The 13,156-nt window shown below is 49.9% G+C and overlaps 1 protein-coding gene and 1 pseudogene across 1 annotated transcript; one reads left to right on the forward strand and one right to left on the reverse strand.

The window, feature by feature from the left end:
* Positions 1-2,705: 2,705 nt before the first annotated feature.
* Positions 2,706-3,622, forward strand: LOC132225656 (cyclin-Q-like; annotated as a pseudogene).
* An 818-nt stretch (positions 3,623-4,440) lies between these two features.
* LOC132225657 (testis-specific Y-encoded protein 3-like) lies at positions 4,441-11,061 on the reverse strand. Its single transcript, XM_059680709.1, has 7 exons — positions 11,050-11,061; positions 10,806-10,865; positions 6,256-6,367; positions 6,025-6,167; positions 5,849-5,926; positions 4,556-4,576; positions 4,441-4,449 (listed from the first exon to the last, which is right to left on the reverse strand). The coding sequence occupies exons 1-7, from the start codon at positions 11,059-11,061 to the stop codon at positions 4,441-4,443; spliced, it is 435 nt and encodes a 144-aa protein (XP_059536692.1).
* Positions 11,062-13,156: the final 2,095 nt, after the last annotated feature.

The following is a 13,156-nucleotide window of genomic DNA, read 5'->3' on the forward strand; positions in this document are numbered from 1 at the left end:
GATATAACAAAATTCAAATACTTGGAGGCTAAATAGTCTCTTATTAAATAAATGGAGGCCCAGGGTATGAATTCCTGTACGGAAGCAGTCTAGTCGGCCTCCCCAGAAGGGGGCACATGGGGCCAGGCTGGCAGCGGTTAGTGGCCATTGGCAGTTAACCAGAAGGCCATGCCTCCAATCTGGGCGTTAGCGCATATAGGGGGTGTGGCTGACCAGGGGGAAATGCTGTGGGTGGTTTGCTTATCAGTCCCACCCCGAATGGGTGGTTGGGGGCAGATGGGAGGCCAGGCTGGTCAGGGATATGGCCGATTGGGGCCCAGAAAAGGCTGGCTGGCTGCCGCAATGCAAGTCATAGCCACCAGCCATTCTGGTCATTCTGCCATTCCGGTCACAGGGCTTTTATGTACAAAGATAGATGACTGTATTACCAAAGAGATTAAAGAAGAAATTAAAATCATCCTGGAAATAAATGACAATTAAAAATAAAAATACAAAATCTATGGGACACACTGAAAGTAGTCCTTAGAGGGAACTTCATAGCATTACAGGCCTAACTCAACAAGAAAAACAGTTAACAAATTATCTAACCCCCACAACTTAAAAAGTTAGAGAGAGCAACAAGCAAAGCACAAACTGAGCAGCAGGAAGGAAATAATGAAGATCACAGTAGAAATAAATTACATGAGGACCAAAAACCACACAAAAGATTAATAAAGACATGAGCTATTTCTTTGAAAAGATAACCCAGATTGATTAACCTCTAGCTAGGCCCACCAACATTACCCAAGTAAACAAAATCAGAAATGAAAGAGGCAAAATAGCAAAAGACCCCACAGATATAAAAAGGATTGTAAATAAATACTATGGACAACTCTACTCCAACAAACTGATCAACCCTGAAGGAATGGACATATTCCTAGAAAAATATCATCTTCCTAAACTCAATTAGGAAGAATAAAACGTAGGATTAGGCTAATAACTACTCAGGAAATTCAAGCAGTCACAAAAATAACTTGCAGCAATCAAAAGCCTGGGCAGATGGCTTCACAGGGAGTTTTACCAAGTGTTCAAAGAAAAACTAAAACGTTCTTCCTCAGAATGTTTCATAAAATTCAAAGGAAGTACCATTTCCAAACGCTTTCTATGAAGCTAGCATTCCCCTAATCCCAAAACCAGATAGAGAAAATACAAAGAAAGAAAAATGCAGGCCAATATATCTCTGATAAACATAGATGTTACAATCCTCAACAGAACTCTAATAAATCCGATGCAACATTACATTGGAATGAGCATACATCCCTAGGTTGACACCTACCTCCATGATGAACCTTATCACAGGGAAGTGCACCCTTGCCTGGAGTGCGGGCCACCACTTGGTGCCCGTGGCTGTGTTGTCCTCTCTGCAGCTGTCCAGGCTAAGGTCTTCCATGGGACCCTGCCTGGAGGCCCCAGACCCCGCGGTAAGTAGGATGAGTCAACATCCAGAAATCAATAAATGTGATGCATCACATAAACAAATTGAAAGAGATTCATATCAATTGGTGCAGGAAAAGCATTTGACAAAATTCAACACCCAATTTTGATAAAAACTCCAAGCAAACTGGGCATAGAGGGATCATACCTCAACATAATAAAAGACTTATGTGACAAACCTGCAGACAACATCATACTCGATGGGCAAAAACAATTACTCTAAGAAGAGGAACAAGACAGAGATGCCCACTCTCACCACTTCTGTTCAACAGAGTACTGGTAGTGCTAGACAATACAATCAGACAAGAAGAAGTCAAACAAGGCATGCTAAGTGGAAAAGAAGAAGTAAAACTGTCATAATTCGCAGATGGCATGGTACTGTCCATAGAAATACCTAAAGACTCCATCAAAAGAACTAGGAGATTTAATAAATGAATTTGGCAATGTAGCAGGGTACAAAATTAACACCCAGAATTCTGTGGCTTTTTGATACACGGATAATGAACTCAGAAAGAGAAACTAAAAAAAAAAAAAAAAAATGCCATTTACCAGTGCAACCAAAAATTAAGAAACCTAGGAATAAACTTAACTAAGGAGGTAAAAGACCTGTTCTTGGAAAACTACAGGAAATTGAAAAAAGTGATAGAGGAAGACTAAAGCAAATAGAAGAACATACCATATTCATGGTTTGGTACAATCAACATCATTAAAATGTTCATAGCACCCAAAGCAATGTACAGTTTTAATGTATTCCCATTAAAATATCAATGGCGTACCTCACAGACCTAGAAGAAAGTTTCCAAAAATTCCTATGGATTTAAAAAAAGACACAAATAGTTACAGCAATCTGGACAAAGAAGAACAAAGTTGGAAGGATCAGAATACCAGATATCAAGCTATATTACAAAGCCACCATTCTCAGAACTGCCTGTTACTGGCACTAAAACAGACATAAAGACCAATGGGACAGAACAGAGAACATAGAAGTCGACCCTAACCATTATGCCAATTAATATTTGACAAAGGAGGCAAAAGCATAGAATGGAGTCATATAGTCTCTTCAATAATTGGTGTTGGAACCTTGATGGCAGTCCGGCCTGGGAATGGTGGGGAAGGTGGGCCGCTGGGCTAGGCAGGGAGGCGGCGCCCTGGGCTAGGACTCCGCTGGCACACGCAGCGGGCTGGAGACTCTTGCCCTTCCCGCGGGGTCTGGGGCCTCCAGGCAGGGCCCCATGGAGGACCTTAGCCTGGACAGCTGCAGAGAGGAGGACGCAGCGCCGGGCGCCAAGGGGTGACCCGAACCCCAGGCGAGGGTGCACTTCCACGTGACAAGGTTCATCATGTAGGCAGGTGTTAAGCTAGGGATGCAGTCCATTCCCCTTGCCATAGCCTGTGCCATTTACCATAAGTTCTTCTGCAAGATCAACGTGGATACCTATGACCCCTGCTTGGTCACCATGTCTGCCCTTTACTTGGCTGGCAAAGTGGAAGAACAGCCCCTGCGAATCCGTGACATCATCAATGTGTCCAACAGGTACTTCCACCCGGGCAGCGAGCACTTGGAGCTGGACTCCCAATTCTGGGTGATCCAGGACAGCATTGTGCAGTGCCAGCTCCTTGTGCTGCGGATACTGCACTCCCAAGTCTCCTTTCAGCACCCACACAGGTACCTGCTCCACTACCTGGTTTCACTCAAGAACTGGCTGAATCCTTACAGCTGTCAACGGACCCTCATCTCCATTATTGCCTGGGCCCTGCTGCAGACAGCTACCACATGGGGCTGTGCGTCCAGTTCCAGGCTCAGCACATAGCAGTGGCGGTGCTCCACCTGGCCCTGCAGGTCTATGGGATCCAGGTGCCCGCTGAAGCCAAGGCCGAGAAGCCATGGTGGCAAGTGTTTAGTGACGACCTTACCAAGCCAATCATTGATAAAATTGTGTCTGATCTCACTTGGATTTATACGCTGGACACAGAGATCCCCAAAGACCCTGGCCCAGGCTTGTCCAAAGAGAAGCCTGGGACAGTCGGCTGCCAGGGGATGGCACCACCACATCGCCCTGACGGCCGGTCCCCAGAGCACTGGCTGGGAGAACTGGTTTTCTGCTTCTGGGGACAGGCCAGTGAAGGCGATGACATGCTGCCACTTTGATTCTCAGGCTTTGACTGTCCCTGGCAGCCTTGTTCCAGATGGTGATGGACACTGCACCTCCCGCGGGCAGGAGTGTGCTGCGGGAGGCTCTGAGGCCTCCGGGTCTGCTTTTGTCCTTTGAAAGGATGCAGACTACAGCAGAGGTTTGGGATCAGTGGAAGGAAAATCAAAGAAAGGATGGGACTGTGCCCCAGGGGATTTTTTTAAAGGCCAGATTTAGAGAAAGGATGACTCAATTAACATAGAGGAAATTTTATTTTGTTTCATTGAAGATATTACAAAGCCAAAATAAAAACATAATAATAATTGGTGTTGGACATATAGCACAGATACATGCAAAAAAATTAATCTAGACAACCAACTTACACCATACACAAGTATAAACTGGGATTGAATAAAGGATTTAAACGTAAGTGGGTAACCATGAAAATCTTAGAAGAAGACAAAATATCAGGTATATGTCTCAGCAATACCTTTACTGATACAGCTCCTAGGGCAATGGAAACTGAGGAAAAAAGAAACAAAATGGACGACTTCAAATTAAAACACTTTTGCAGAGAAGAAAAAGCCAACAAATATAACAACAACAAAACAAGGAAGTCCACAGCCTGGGAGAAGATATTTGCCAATGTTGTATCCGATAAGGACCTATTCTCCAAAATTCATACTGAACTCATACAATTAAACAAAAGGAAGATCAACATTCCAATAAAAAATGGGCACCACCAGCACGAAGGCCCTCTCTGACTTATGGTGGTCCAGTCCCTGTGATGATTATTACAGCCACACAGGAGATGGGTATGATGGGGGCACGGCAATTACTGCAACTGCCGATGGGACACCCAGTAAGAGGTCCTGAGTGTGGTGCTGGCGGCGATCACAGGATACACCATGTACGTAAGAGAGAGTGAATCATGCAGTACAGTAGCTCACCTGATTGTGCACTCGGGGAGTCTGGGGGGAAGCCCCTGTGACAGAAGAATTAGACACTGAAATTAAAAATGATAAGGTACAGACAACATTTTATTGTAAAATATTTGGCTTCTGTTATTTAAGAATGACTAAAAGCAAATGGTAGGTTTGGGGGAAGCATCAAGAATCTTAGGTACCATTATGAAGTTTCAGGATTGAAGGCAAGGTTTGAATTATACAAGGTTGTTTCATAAGTGCTGATTTAAATTACAATATACATAAATGTTTAAATTTTACACACTGTATTGTTAAAATATTCAGAATATAAGCACAACCAACAGACCAACAGAGTCAAGACACTGGGAGTGGGTGACGAGAACAAGAGTCTAGGAATAGGGGAGGCCAGGGGGAGGTCAGTAGAAAAAAGAAAGAGACATATATATTACTATTTGTAAAATGTTAAACACTAACATCACAAAAATTTTTCAGAAGAAAGTATTCTGCAACATGGGATTTCTTGTCTGATTTTACTACAAACACATAAAACCAATGTGATGGGATGGTGAGTTATATTCATGGCCCTAAATTTCCCAGGGTGTCTATGACAATAAGTGCATAAAGTCTTTGAAGTGAGCTGCATACAGAATGAAGCAGTGTTATTTTGTCATGGCATGCTGCCCTGTTTTCCAGTTAGGGAGGGTAAACAAATGAGGTATTCTCCTTGGAATACCTAAATGGATAAAAGGATTGAAGAACCTCTGACAAGGCTGCAAAACAAGGATTCCTCCAGCTCTGTGGCCCATACTTTGCACCCTAAGATACTGATAAGGAGCATGCCTCTCCCACTGGCCCCAGGAGGAAGAGGACACCTTGGGGAAATAGGAGATGGTGGTGAGCAGCACTAGAGCAATGTGGCCTGGCAGCACAGCAGCCTTGGCCTCGGCATGAGGAAGATTCGCAGACATGGGTATAGGAAGAACATATCATGCCAGCACCTGTTGAGGGGCAGGTGGCAAGGCCTGAAGGTGCTGTGGGCAGCCTAGAGGGAGAGTTCAGAGGAGTGGCTCAGGTAATCAGCATTTACTGAGAGTGACAGTGGACATGAAAACTCCCTCCTCCTGCCTAAGCCCTCCTGCCTGAACTGGAATTGCACTTCCCTTGTTGTGCCGGTAGTTCCTGTCTCAGTCACACACCCTAAGGCCCCGGTGTCACAGGCTGTATCCCTCCCAGAATCCAGGTGTCCCTGTGAGAGAAAAGTAATGGCCCAGGAACCTGGAAGCACACCAGGGGAGAGCGCAGGCAGCCCCTCCTCACCCGTCCTGTCCGCTCAGTGGGGGCCATCATCCTCTCATAGTTCTTCAGGGTATTGAGCCACAGGTTCTTGCTGATGATCTGGTAGGGCAAATAGGAGACCAAAGGGACCTGAATAGAAACCCAAGCAGCAGGTGGACACAGGAAGCTGTATGCTGGCATGGCCAGTGACATCCCACCTCAGTCATCCTGCCAAATCCTGCCACGCTGTGGTCAGAGTACCAGTAGTAGGTGGGGCTGCTGTCCTGGAGCCTGTGGTTGTAGGCTTCTCGTTCACAATGCTGGGACCACTGAATGGGAGTGGCACGGGACACCTTGTATCCTGCAGGGAGGGGTATGTGAAGCTGGGCACACTGCCTTCCATCCCTGCCCACCACAAGCTGCAGCCCATGCAGGGAGTCTCCTGTTACTCGTGAGGGTGATGGGATACTCCTTCACAATCACATAGTCATGGAAATAGGGGTTGCTGCAGAAGTACAACCTAATGGTGCAGCAACCCCAGGGATGCCTGACTTCCCTCACCTGCAGAAGGAAAGTGGATCCAGGGAGTGAAATTGCAGCCCAGTGCTCCCGCCTGTAGCCTTTTTCAGAGACAGGCCACTTCCCCACCTGCCCTCCACCACTCCCTGGAGCAGGTGGACTGACCTTCAAATTGATCATGTGGCCAAGGATGTTTTCTTCTTGGACCCTGATAATTGCCGACAACTCTGGGTGGTTGACAAACTGCTTTGGGTCAAGTAACCTGCACCCTAGGAGCTGGGCATGGACTAGCTAGAAAGAGCAGCCTGGCCTCTCCTTCCCTAAGGCCACTCCTTCTACATAAAAAGCAGAAAGGGGCACAGCACCACTCTGTTTCCTGACAGAGCCTGATGCCCACCAGATTGTTTTGTGCTGAGGGCTTGACAGTCTATACATCACACATTCCTGCTTCTGACTGAGGAACTTGACATAGAGATGGTCCCAGAAGAGCCCGTGCAACACAGACCTTTCTGTGGGCAACAGCCCCTGGTGTATGCATGCCTCTGTGTTGGAGCTCTGCCCCTAGATGCCCTGGCACCGCTTCTATGGTGCATGTATACGACAGAGGGTGTCTCCAGGATGCTGGTCCAGACTGGGGTGCACTGCTCCTAGCTTGTCCTCAATGTTCTTTTCTATGGGAACCATCCCCACTTACACCGTTCTCCTGCACTGTCCCATGCTCCTTGTGATCCTGCTCCTCTACCCTCAAGGATACAGCTGTGAGCCAGAACCCAGGGATGCGCCGTATATTGAGGCCTCTCTGCTCGAAATAGGGCTTGAGCCTCTGCCGAGTCCTGCACCTGAGCCAAGAGAAGGCCCTGCTGGCTTGCTCATTCACGGGCTCCATCTCCAATTGGAGGGCCTGGAGCACCTCCAGAGGGGACAGGGTGAACTTGGCCCCGGGCCCTGACTGGGCCTGCTCCTGCTGCACTGGCTCCTCCTCTTCTGGCTTTGCTTTGGCCTTGGACTGAGGCTCCACCTCTCCCACCTGTTCCACTGCCTCCATGGTGCACTTCCCCTCCTCCTGCAGGACAAACTGCTCCCCTGCAATTAATTGCTCCTCCATCCACCCCTCCTCCTGGTGGACACTCCCTTGCGGGTCACCTGGAGCCTGTGCCTCCAGCCTCAGCTCTTCACTCACCACCTCCTCCTGCCTCCCCACCTGCAGATCTGGGAAAACCTCCTCACCTGACCACGTGGCCTGCCATGGCACCACCTGCAGAAGGCCCTCAGACCACAGGACAAACTGAGCCTGTGCCTGCAACTCCTCCCCCAGGCCCTCCTTGTCTTCCCCTTGCTCCTCACTCTGGGTTCCCTGCTGCACCTCACTCTCCTCTCCCTGCACACATTGCTCTGCAGCCACCCAGTCCTCCCCTGCCCTCCGCTCAAGATCTAGCCAAACTTCTTGCCTGCATCCAACCTCAGCTCCAGGATCACAGCCTCGCTCACCTGCATGAAATCTGCCCTCTCCAGCCCTATAGCTTTCCTCCAAACCTCCTGTGCCCTTGTGTCCTGGGTATCACCACTTTCCTGTACCGAGGTGAAGCTAAAAGCCTCCTGGGCCATCCTGCTTGCCCTGTCCTTCCTGGTGCAAAGGCCCTGGGGTGCACTGTGAATCCTCAGGCGACCTACAGCTGAAGGCCCCCTAGTGGAACTGAGAGGAAGCGCGCTGCCCCCAGGAGCCCCTCAGTCTCCCAACACAGCCTGACTCTGGATGCCCCTTTGTTCTGTGACTGGTGCAGTGAAGGAGCAGGTGGTGCAGAGCCTGCTGAGTCCAGGCAAGGTGCTTGCTTACTAGTGCATGCAACCAGGCCCCGGTGTGCTGAGCGGGTGCACACTGGACTCATGCACAGGTGCTAGTCATGTGAGCATGTGGTACAGAAGGCACCTGGCCAGGCCCAGCCTGCACTCTCTGGATGGGCTCCTGAAAAGTCTCCTCCAATCAAGGGCAGGGCAGTGGGTGTCACCCTGTGCAACTCCGCCCCTCAGTCACAGCCCTGGTGTATTCACCTGGCCCCTGCACCCCAGGCTCCTGAGTAAGCCAACCCACTTTCACACACCAAAATCCTCCCCAAAAGCTGAGTGTGAAAACTGGAATGGAGAAAGGCACGCCAGTCCCCCACTTTAACAAAAGGCAAGTTTTGTTCATGTGATTGCCTCCTTTGGGAATGGGTTTCACATTTCATTCTTGCTTGACAGGAAAAGAAACTTTGTTGTGTTGAGGTTTCCCCCCTTTAGAATGTTCTGATTGGCTTATGCAGTTGTCTGTGTACAAGGAAGGCTTTGGTGTACTGGCATAGTTTTGACCTTTTCCCTTTCCCAAGTGCAACCCATGCAGGGTGCTGCAGTGCACACCTGCCTCCATACACCCCAGGCCTTAGCACCCTCCCTGGCGTGTAACTCCTCTCCTCTGCCCCACACCGCTGCTCACTTCCTTACAAGCCTGCCCCACAAAGGGAGGGTGGCTCTACCTGTAAACTTTCACGTTCACAGGACAGGCCCATGGCTTCTGTTGAGCAGTGCCTCCATCTTGAAAAGGCCAGCTGTTTTCTGTCTGACCATGGCATGTCTATGTGAGTGACCACCCAAGCCAAGGGAGTTGAGAGCCTAAGGGTCAGGATCTAAAGTCTGCCCCCTGCACTCCTGTAGTGTACAAGGTCCCTGTGCCCTGGCCAAATTATAATACTTGTCATCAGAAGTCAGCCATTCTTCCTTCCTCCTCCCAGACAACACCCTGAAAGAAGGGAACAACATCAGAAGGCCTTCCGAGGCCTGGTGTCTCCTCTTCTGTAGCCCTGCCTCTTTCCAGGCAGGCTGAAATGCTGGAGATGCTGCTCCCACAGCCCCTTGTGAGGTCTTTGCCCAATACTATTACATTTCCCGGCTACCAACAACGCAGAGTCAGCAACACCTTGCAATCTTCTTTATGGTTCTTTCAGTGACATGTTAGGTGGCATATGCTGTCTGACTCTTCCGCAGGCGATCCTTTTCTCTTTTCCTCCTGTGTAAAGGGAATGGACAGAATCCCTCAGCCTACCTTGGTGTGTGCCCACACACCGCATCGTTTCTGTCCTTCGGGGCCATATTTGATGTTCTGCTCCATCTCCTCTGAATCTGGAGTGTCCCCTTCTATACACACACCCCCACACTCACAGACACTGCAATGCGCCTGAAGGTGTGTTGGGCCCCTCTGAAGCACATGTCCACAGTCAGTACACTGTGCCTTTTCCTGGCCTGTTTAACTTTCCTACCCCAGGACTTCAATAGTCTCGTCCAGATCCTGCTGCCATTGCCAACATTGTGGGCTCAGCTCAGGGGAACTGAGCGGTGGGTATAAAAACTGAAAGAAATGTGAATTAGAGGCACTGAAAACGGGTAAGGCATGGGAAGGTAGGACTCCGCTGGAGTGGCAAGAGGCCTAAGTGGGTGGCGAAAGCACCGACAACAGGATTGCAGAAACATGATGAAGAACCATGTTTGTTGCCCAGGGCCCTAGGCCAGTCATCCTGAAAGCCATGGTGCTTACAGCGCCCCCATCTGCTTACATTCTGTGGGCACCAGGACTCCCAGTTTCCCTTTGCTGCTCTCAAACACATTCCTGGTGCACTAGGGTGCCTCCAATTTACCCAGGCCTGGTTTTCCACATTTACTTTTCTAAGGAGATCCACAGGGGCAACTACTCACCTTTTAATGCCCAGCAGGAGGGCTCCTCCTCTCCAACAGGTCCCCTCTGCAGCTCCCTCCTCTGGGTCCTGCGTCTGCAGGGTAGTACTGCAGAGGATTGGGCCACAGGTCCTCTCTGATGATCTGGGAAGGAACACAGGGCAGAGGGGAACCAGACCAGTTTGCTAGTCTGCTTTTCACGCACATGGGGATTCCACCATCACATTTTCTGACAGTGGCCAGTGCAGTATCAATCACCTCAGCAATCTTGCCTGACCCGGACAGGTTATGTTCAGACAACCAGTTAAGAAGCTGAAGCTGCTTTTATCTTGCCGGCGGCTGGGGCTCCACGTTCATAATCCCAGAACCAGAGGTTTCAAGTGGAACTAGAGCCCTGTACCCTGCAGGAAGGAAGTTGGAAGGCTGGATTCCCATCGGTCCAATGTCCACACCCACCCACCATTTTCCTGCTCTTCCAGAGGCCCATCCTGGGAACTGTCACTCACCTGCAAGGCTGACATCATATTGCTTAATGATCAGGTCATTCAGGAAGTAGGGGTTGCTCCAGAAGAAAAACATCAACCTGCAGCGGTATTTGGGAAGGCTCACTTCCTTCACCTGCCAAGAGATACAACTAGTAAAGTGTCTTGTCTGCCAGCTTTTGGACTGAGCCTGCCTGTAGGAATCACCCACCACCCCTCCCTTTCTTTCTGCTCAGACACGTCCCACTGGGTGCCAAAGCCCTCATCACAGGCTCCATTCTGCCTCCCAGTCTGACCTCCACATTGATCAAGTAGTTCAGCAGGTCTTCATCTTCATCAGTGATGAAGGCTGATATCTGTGGTGGTTCCTGATCTGCTTTTGGTCAAAGAGCTCTCAGAGGCTGTGAAACGAAATGGACACCTAAAAGCCATGGAGCCAGCCTGGGGGCATATGAGAGTTGGCCGTGGATGGCAGACATTGCCCCTGTTCCAACCTCCTCACCGCCTACCTTTCTTCACACATGCTCACAACAATGGTACCTGTGGGTTCATGTTCACCTGAGCATGAACCTGCCCTAACAATTGGAGGGTTCATTTCCAGACATGTTCTGAGACCTCCCTGTCCTCTCTGTGCCTGTGCAGATGACGCAGTGCTTAGGGCAGCGGTTCTCAACCTGTGGGTCGCGAACAATGAAAATACATCCTGTCTATCAGATATTTACATTATGATTCATGACAGTAGCAACATTACAGTGATGAAGTAGCAACGAAAATAATTTTAGGGATGGGGGTAACCACAACATGAGGAACTGTATTAAAGGGTCCTGGCATTAGGAAGGTTGAGAATCACTGGCTTAGGGTGTCTGCATGTACTCTGGCCTTGTCCCTTGGGATTGCCTACACGAAATGTATGGTCTCCAGAAACAGTGGCAGCACACATCTTCTAGAGGTCCGTGTGGGTCACAAAGGCTGCATTCTGGATTGGAAATAAGCCTTTTATTGCACATGAGTTGCAATAAAAGGGTGTGTGTGGATATGTGTGTGTGTGTGTGTGTGTGTGTGTGTGTGTGTGTGTGTGTGTGTGTATACCTCTGCTCCTTTGTGTATACCTGTGTGTGTGTCTGTGGAAGGAGGGAGGAAGCCTGCCTGGAATTCCTATGGGCATCTGATGTGTTGAGAGAGGACACTGGAAGCATTTGCCTTAAACCTGGCTAAAACGAGCTGAGTGTTTACACTGAGCTTTTTTTTTTAAATATATTTTATTGATTTTTTACAGAGAGGAAGGGAGAGGGATAGAGAGTTAGAAACATTGATGAGAGAGAAACATCGATCAGCTGCCTCCTGCACATCTCCCACTGGGGATGTGCCCACAACACAGGTACGTGCCCTTGACCGGAATCGAACCTAGGACCTTTCAGTCCACAGGCCGATGCTCTATCCACTGAGCCAAACTGGTTTCGGCTACACTGAGCTTTTTGGTCAAAAAGGTAGAAACCAAAAACACTACCTCCAAGGATCTTTCCACTGCCCAGAAAAGGTGTCCTTCCACTATCTGATTGTGGTGTGGTACGTTGTGCCCATACTTCCTGACCTGACACCTAGAAGCCGGCCCTAGCTTCACCCAGTGCTGTGCCACTGAGGAGGGGAGGCCCTTTCCTCTGTCCTCCTCCCCTTCACCTTCTCCTGGCTCCTCCTCCACTTACTCCCTGTGGTCTTTGTCAGCAGTGAAGTCTGAAGGATACAGCTCAGGCAAGGATACAGCTTGGGCCCAGAAGTTGGGGATGCACTGGATGATGGCCCTTCTGCACTCCAGAATGGGATTTCTATGCCAAGAAGTCTTGCGCTTCACCTGAACGTAGGCCCTGCTGGCTCGGGCGCTCTCAGTGCTCAGCTGAACCTGAAGGGCCGCCAGCACCTCCAGTGTGGGCCGGGTGTGTGTCCCACTGCGCCCTGGCTCTGCTCGCTGCTCCTCAGGCTTCGCCTCTGATTCTACCTGGGACTCCGCCTCATCTGCACTCATTTTGTCCCCAGCCTCAGCTTCCACCACCTGGGAGAGAAGGTCCATGTCCAGTAGCTGCTCCGCCCCAGCAGCCCCTGGGCCCTCGGCTCCTAGATCCTTGGTTTCTGCACAGAGTCAGGCTTAATGTGGAGGTTACCTCGCCACCCCTCCTACCCTGGCCTTCGTGGTCCCTCCCACGCCCCACCCTGCACTGGTACACAAGAGCTCCTGTGTTCACCCGAAGGGCCCTTGGGGGTACACTTCTGACACAAAGTGCTGGCGAGATCCGCAGCCTACTGACCCAGCAGGACCGGCCACCTCCCCCCAACCCCCCACCTCCAGATGGCACTGGTCCTGAACTGGGCAACTGCCAACAAGCAGGTAGCAGTGCTTGGAGCTCACTGCATGTCCCCAGGTCCCTTATCTGGATCCTTCAGGCACAGTCTTGGTTTCACAGGGTATGTCTCCTACACAGGGGTTTTGGGGTCACCTCCTGGAAAGGAGGATGCACCAGCTATGCTGGGTGCGCTGGCCATGCACAAGATGCTCTTTGCACATGAACTTCAATCAGTGAGCGAGACTGCACTTGACCCCATTCTGCTCCGCCCCTCCCTTCGTCAGCACCACTGCTGGCCACCAACCTCCATG

The sequence above is a fragment of the Myotis daubentonii genome, chromosome Y (genome assembly GCF_963259705.1).
Source record: "Myotis daubentonii chromosome Y, mMyoDau2.1, whole genome shotgun sequence".
Classification (NCBI taxonomy): Eukaryota; Metazoa; Chordata; class Mammalia; order Chiroptera; family Vespertilionidae; genus Myotis; species Myotis daubentonii.